Source organism: Marmota monax, unplaced genomic scaffold (genome assembly GCF_021218885.2).
Source record: "Marmota monax isolate L192 unplaced genomic scaffold, Marmota_monax_Labrador192_F-V1.1 WCK01_AAM20220418_F8-fsc00245, whole genome shotgun sequence".
NCBI lineage: Eukaryota > Metazoa > Chordata > Mammalia > Rodentia > Sciuridae > Marmota > Marmota monax.
In genome coordinates this window covers 1635141-1642555 of record NW_026693895.1, presented here as the reverse complement: position 1 = coordinate 1642555, position 7415 = coordinate 1635141, and the positions used below count along the sequence as shown (strand labels likewise).

Sequence of the window (7415 nt, the reverse complement as noted above, 5' to 3'; positions counted from 1 at the left end):
GGAGAGTGTCTGAGTAGAGAGCAGCACCCTCAAGCCCGACAGGGAGAGCGAGTGCCCCTTCATTATATCATCCAACCATTCCCAAGGGGAAAGGTTCCCAACCTAAGTACAAGGAAGTTGGGGGGGCGTTATTTGTGCACATTCATCTGCATGTCCTGCACGTTGTTCCAAAGACCCTAAATCAGCACACTCTTCTAACCCAGGAAAATCCAGTATTTTAGTATTGACATCATAGGCACCGGGGTCATAAGGAAAATGGTGCTGATTTGCATGATGACCCATTTGTGAAATGTGTCATAGCTTGCTATCCCTGGCACTGCCACAGATTAGGGATAATTTCAGCATACCAGCCCCTTTCCCCGAAAAACTCCAGCCAATCCTCTTCCCCCCGCCCCATGCCTTTGACTTGGTTGTGAAATCATTTAACCAGAGGGAAAATTTCTCAGCTCTTCACTTCTGCTTTTGAAGGGCTATAAAAGAGTGCGGGAGAAATCAACCAGCACAGAACAGAGTTCTTTGTGCTCCACAGCGCAGCAGGCGTACCTGGGATTCTCTCCTACCAGTCTTTGTTGTTCAGGTATGGCCTCAAGTCCCGCTAACGCTTAGAACCTAAGGGGGATCTCTCTGTCTGTCTGTCTCTCTCTCTGTGTCTCTCTCTGTGTCTCTCTCTCTCTCTGTGTCTCTCTCTCTGTCTCTCTCTGTCTCTCTCTCTGTCTCTGTCTCTCTCCTCTCTCTCTGTCTCTCTCCTCTCTCTCTCTCTCTCTCTCTCTCTCTCTCTCTCTCTCTCTCTCTCTCTCTTCCCCCCCTTCCTCCTCTCCTACATTCCCTCACTATCCTCCTCTCTGCCTGAAGATTGGGCTTTTTGCAAAAAAAAAAAAAAAAAAAAAAGCTAGCTCTACTGTAAAGTAGCTGTTCTGGGACTGTCTACTGCTTACCCAGCAGCTCACATCTGAGAGGTCAATGGAGGGACCATGCACCCGGTCTCCTAGCAATATATTCCTGGTTTGGATTTGATTCAGCAAGTGCTTTCCTCTAGACCCCAGGACGGCTCTTTCCAAGGGCATTCCTTTGCAGGCCTGGCTGCACTGGATGCTGAGGGAAACTCACATGAAAGTGGCCCTGGGGGGACCGGCCCTGCAGTGACCACTCATTTCCTGCTCTTCTCACAGGTCTCAAAGGCAGCCATGGCAGCAGTACCCGAACTGGCCAGTGAGATGATGGCTTACCACAGGTGAGTGTGGACACCGAGTAGTCTGAACAGGGCTCCCCTCTCATGAGTGAAGGTTGTCTATGCTTAGAGACCAGATGTGTCCCCAAATCTCCTCGTTAGGTAGCAAACAAGCTAACCTAACTTCCCACCCCATGCAGCCTTGGGACCCTGATGCCAGCCACCCTTGCCGTTGCAGCGGCTTCCCACAGAGGCAGATGGGAAGAGGGCATTCCCAGTGGACATGCCAGGGGCCCTTTGCAAGTTTGGCTTGCATGGGAGGGGCTCTGATTTTAGCTGACTCTTCTGGGCGAGAGTTTAGGTCTCAGGACCCAATCAGGCGTTCTCAGGATGCCTAGCAGCATGGCCCAGAACCTGCCCTCTAGACTGTCCATGCACATCGCCATGGAACTCTCCAGAAGTCTCCAGGCAGCCTTGAGGAACAGGCTGTTCACAATTTTATTAGTGCAAGGCTTGTGTGCACAAAAGGAAAGACATCCCTGAGCCACGTCTATCTTTATTGCAGTGACGAGAACGACCTGTTCTTTGAGGTGGACGGCCCCAAACACATGAAGGTGAGACTCTGGGCTTCGCTCCTGGTGTGTGGAGGGGCTCAAAGAAACGGGCTCTGGGCTGCCTCAACCCCCAGGTGTTTCGCAATGGGCTGACTTTTGCCTCTTCCAGTAAGATAGACACTGGCTGCACCCCACGATCCCACAGTCTCCCCATAAGGCCTTGCATTGCTGGGCAGCTGCTTCACCCAAGGAAGACAGCCACGTCTTCAAGGAGATCCGGTCCGCCTTTTGTTTATTATTATTATTATTATTTTTTTTTGGCAGAGAGGATTGAATCCAAAGGTGCTTTACTACTGAGCCACATCCCCACCCCTTTTTATTTTTTACTTGGAGAGAGGGCCTCACTAAATTGCTGAAACTGGCCTCAAACCTGCCATCCTCCTGCCTCAGCCTCCCAAGTTGCAGGGAATACGGGCGTGTGCCACCATGCCTGGCTTGGTCTTCCTCTCAGGAGATGGGTTCAGTCTACTTTAATCACTTGAGCCAAACTCTGCCACCCAGAGAGAGTGGCCTTGGGAACTAACCCATGCCTGCCCCTTTTTCCTCCCTGGGATGGAACTTAGGTCAGGAAGACATAGACGGTATCAAAAAAAAGATGGGCTGGGAGCCAAAGCTCCCAATTTTTGTTAGAATTGCTGTTTGATCTTGGACCAGACACCCTCCCACTTTGGACCTCATCTGCAAACAGATCTTCTCTGCCACCCGGGCATCCTGGAGCCCTGAGGTCTGGGCATCTTCAGTTGGGAGCTAAGTTCACCCCAGCAAAGGGGCCTTCTTCAGGCTCACACCAAGGTCTAGCTGTCTCTTCTCGGTTGTGTGACGCCTGATAAGTTTCCCAGGTGGCGCAGCCGTCTCTCCCACCCCACCCCCCAGTTCAGGCCAGCTTCCCCCAGCCTCATAATCCCGGAACTTCTCGCTGCTCAGCTCGGCTCTCCTCTGTGCTGTTGGGTCTCTGTCACTGTCCTTCAAACTCCAGAACCAAACCAAGCCTCAGGGCAACTCCAGCCGGGCCTGAACGCAGCAGGGAAGTGGTCACATACTCCACAAATAGCCACCATTCTTACAGTGTTGGCAGAAAGCCTGAGAAGAAGGATCTGTGTAGAAAAATCCAGAACTCGTTGAGTAAGCCAAGATCAATAGAAAAAGTCATGATCGTTATTGTTCCAAAAATTTTAATGGCAGTGTTAGGGCATCAGGGATAGGAAAAGATAGGAAGGGTGAGAGGGTGTATGGAGAGGTGGGGCGTGTACCGGAGAGGTGAAATCGAATTGGCCTCTATTTTAAGAGAATAGCATGTAGGATGTCAGGAGGCCCACATTCTCCTTGCTGTGTGTCCTTGGGAAAGCCACTTACCCTCTCTAGGCTTCACAGACCTAGCAACTAGCAGTAGAAGCTTGGTAATCTCTGAGGCCCCTTCCTGCTCTCTGGGGTCCATGCAGGAGTCCACCAGCATGACCATCTTAACCTGCTCATTGCCTCGGTTTCCCCATAGTGCAACTGGCAGGACCTTTACCTCGGCTCCGTGGATGAGGGCATCCAGCTGCAAATCTCCCAGCTGCACCTCAACAAGAGCTTGCAGCAGGTGGTGTCACTCGTCGTGGCCGTGGAGAAGCTGCGGATCCTTCCGGGCGCACAGGCCCCCCGGGGGGAGGACCTGCACACCTGCCTTTCCCTCATCTTTGAAGAAGGTACTTACTGAGATCCTCCCTCGGGCTCTTCTCAGCCCCTCACTCAGCCCCCAAGTCCCCTCCCCAGCTCAAGCCTTTAAAGGTAGAAAACAAGCCCAGAAACCAAGTCAGCGCTGCCTTTGGCCAAAGCCCCTCTTCCAAGGAGACCGTGGTGTGAACCCACCTTGCGGCTCACCTCCCAGAGCGCGGTGAGCCTGAAGCCCACCCACTCGGCCGGGCTCGTGCTGTGACCTGAGTAATGACATTTCACACAAGTGTCCCATCACTAGTCCTCAGTGAGGGACAGTGGCCCTGAGCCATGGCTCCGGTGCCAGGGCCAGCGTCCTTGCCACCCCACTCCCCACTTCCTCCCTCCTGGGTCACAGCTGGAGGTTGAGGCCATGTGCCTGTGTCCTCTGAGGGGCCCGGCCCTGCTGTCCACGTCCCCCCTGCTGGCTCTGCCTTGACGATGTGTGTCTCCTGATTCTAGAGCCCATCTTCTGTGACTCCTGGGATGACGACGGATACGAGTATGACGCGGCCGTCCCGGTGCTGAACTGCCGGCTGCGTGACGTCCAGCAGAAGAGCCTGGTGCTGTCCGACCCGTGCGAGCTCAAAGCTCTGCACCTCAATGGACCGAATCTGAGGCAACAAGGTAGCTGGGGGCACCCTGGCATCCCCTCCCGCCTGCAGGCCGCTTGCCAGGGCTCCCCAGAGCAACAGGACTGGGAAGGGACGTCCACCACAGCACTGACCCTGGGCCCAACCACGAGGCCAGCTGGAAAGCATCCGCATGCGCGTTTGCTGGTGGGAGGGTGACCAGTCTGCTCCAGCAGTCCTAGGGCCACTGTCCCCAAGCCCCACGGGAGGGTGCAGTGCCAACGCTCCCATGGTGCAGGGTCATTTGATGGACAGGCGCTAATGGCTGCGGGTTCCCCTTCCTGCTGTGGAGACTGAAGCTGGAATATCAGGGAGACAGCCCGCCCTTCCGGGGCCTGGCGCTGCCCTGCGCCCCCTGCTTCCCTCCCACCCCCACCACACGGGTCCTGATAGGGAAATTTACCAGCCAGGGAGCATTATCTCTCCTGGCCTCTTTTTGTGTGTGTGTGGTACCAGGAAATGAACCCGGGGGCACTTAACCCCTGAGCCACATCCCCAGCCCTTTTTATATTTTATTTAGAGACAGAGTCTCGCTGAGTTGCTTAGGGCCTCACTAAGTTGCTGAGGCTGGCTTTGAACTCATGATCCTCCTGCCTCAGCCTCCCGAGCTGCTGGGATGACAGGTGTCCACCACTGCCTTCCCTGTCCTTTTGTAGTGATCAGATTGTTCTACTCTTGAGGATGGGCACACAGTGGCCAGTGACAAGATCAGTTCCTGCCGTCCTTCAGCGTTTAGACCTTAGTGTCCATTTCAAGGTCCCCCTTAGTCCCCATTTCAAGAGGCTTCGTGAACCTGTCGGGCCTTCTCTGGGGAATCCCGGAACCAGACCCCCGACCCTGCTGTTGTGCAGATCAGCGGTTCCCACCGGGCCAGCTAACTTGTGCGGGTCCCGGGTTTGGAGGGCAGTGCTTAGGCCCACCCTGCACGGCGTGGCCTGACCAGAGACCCCGCTCTTGTCCCCAGTGGTGTTCTCCATGAGCTTTGTGCTGGGAGAAGGGAATGACAGCAAGACACCCGTGGCCTTGGGCATCAAGGGGAAGAACCTGTACCTGACCTGTGTGATGAAGGGGGACAAGCCCACCCTGCAGCTGGAGGTGAGTCAAGACCAGGGGAGGCCCTTCAGCACCCCGGGGTAGGCATGGCCGCCCCCTGCTTCCCAGGACACCACCTGCCTCCCACCCTCACCCCCTAAAAATCTGGGAGCTGGGATGCTTGACAACTTTACATAAATGTCAAATAAATTCAATGTGATTTTTAACGCACGCAAACATCACTACCCCGGCAGAAAATCAGATCCATGCCCAGCCATTGTTACCGTGCCAACAGATCAGACCCTGTTAAGACTAGGTGCATTGTACACCGGGAGGGTCTCTCCGTTTCCGGGATGACACTTTGGGGGAACTCATCAACGAAGGGACCTGTCATCAATCTCCACTTCCAAGATCACCCCCCACACGCACACCTGCAGCTTTTCCAGCAAAAGCTTCATTTCCAAGTTGATGTCGTTTCTAGCCAGGATCCTTAAAAAATAAATAACTGCAAAAGTACCTAGAAACTACATACTCCTAGAAGCTTTGACCTAAGTTGTACTTTAAAAAAAAAAAAAAATCCACACCTCCATGATGTTCCCCAGCAATGATCCTAAGAATTCAAGGAAGACCAAAGGCTCCTTCAGTGGCTACACAGAAAGCTAGGGTCCCAAAGACAACTCAGGAGTGTGGCTCCAGGTCCTGTACCTGCTCATCGAGTGTCCCATCTGGTCCGTCCCAAAGTCTCCTCCCCCACAGTGTCTCTGTCCCGCCCCTCACCAAGAGCTTTGTTTCTATTTTGCTGCAGAGTGTAGACCCCAAAAGTTACCCCAAGAAGAGGATGGAGCCGAGGTTCGTGTTCAACAAGATAGAGGTCAAAGACAAGGTGGAGTTTGAGTCGGCTCAGTTCCCCAACTGGTACATCAGCACCTCCCAGGCGGAGCACCTGCCCGTCTTCCTGGGGAACAACAGCGGCCAGGATATAACAGACTTCACCATGGAATTCGTGTCCTAAGGAGCCTCACCGGTGGCCCACGGCAGCGAATGTAGCCTGCACGCAGAGGGCCGGCAGAGGAGGGCAGGAGGGCTTTGAGCGTGGCTGAAGGCTGGACCGACACCCACCTGCGTCCCCAGGTGGGGACACATGTGCAGAGCTCTCTTGCCACCAGCCAGGAGATGGCTCTCTCCTCCCAGGGGCCATTTCGGAACCTCTGCTGACCTGGCCACCCTCCTCTCCTGCGTCCTCAACGCCAGCCCAATGGTATCAGGCCACATTCTGTTCCAGGAAAACCTCTCCTCTGCTCCCAGCTTCTGATGAGCATCTGCTTACCCACTTATTTATGTATTTATTGATGGGTGGATCTATTTCATTCAAGGGGACCAGTGGCTGCGGTGACCGTGACCAAGCCTCCTCCTCAGTGCTTGTGGAATGGCTGTGATCAGGCCTGGTGCACAGGCTGCAGCTAGTCCTCCCCTTGGGGCTGAAAATAGATACGCTCAGACTATGTGGTGGGGAATATTTATGGTTGAGAAAGTATAATCACACTGATTCAATGGTTCTGAAATAAATTTCGTTGAAAAAAAAAATTCTGCCCTGGTTGTTGACTTTTCTTAGATTTGACACAGAAAAGTAAAGATAAACGGGGCCATCAGAGTCCTCGTCAGGGGTCTGGAAGCCACTCCTCATTGCTGAGTGCTGCTGAGAACCTAGTACAGCCCTGGACACAAAAGCCAGCCTCCCGTCCACCCCCTTTCCTCCTGCTGTCCAACAGGAGGCTGTTGGGGACACAAGAGTCCCCTGGAAAGGGAGTCACTAAACATTACAGGCAGTCACAGCTGCAAGGACTCGTCCATCCATCTGCACACGAGACACTCAGCCCTAGGGCCTGAGGGACAGAGAAAAGCAAGGGCAGGTGGCAGAGGCAGAGGGCACCTTCAGGTGACCTGAAGTAGAGATGGAGTGTCCCGACCGGCAGGACACATCAACCTAGATGGGGAGGAATGAAGGGACAAGAGACACAGAAGGATGACAGCAAGACAGGAATTCTGATCAAGCTGCAAACGTTTATTGTTCACACAGGGGTATTTATATGCTGGGGATGGGGAAGCTCTCTAATCAGCAATTGCTGGATGTGGGTGGTAAAACTGCCAGCTGATGATCCTGATAACCGCAGGATGTTCCAGGGAGATAGGTAGCTGCAGGATGTCTCCCAGGGGGCTTGTCAGGCTATTCTTTGAAGGAGAATTTCCTTCTAGCTCCTGACAGTGGGGTAGGAT

At 53.9% G+C, this 7415-nt stretch overlaps 1 protein-coding gene across 1 annotated transcript; it reads left to right on the top strand.

The window, feature by feature from the left end:
• Positions 1-476: 476 nt before the first annotated feature.
• Il1b (interleukin 1 beta) lies at positions 477-6731 on the top strand. Its single transcript, XM_046462835.2, has 7 exons — positions 477-577; positions 1170-1231; positions 1734-1782; positions 3275-3470; positions 3940-4104; positions 5074-5204; positions 5947-6731. The coding sequence occupies exons 2-7, from the start codon at positions 1185-1187 to the stop codon at positions 6151-6153; spliced, it is 795 nt and encodes a 264-aa protein (XP_046318791.1). The 5' UTR covers positions 477-577; positions 1170-1184; the 3' UTR covers positions 6154-6731.
• The last annotated feature ends 684 nt before the right edge of the window (positions 6732-7415 follow it).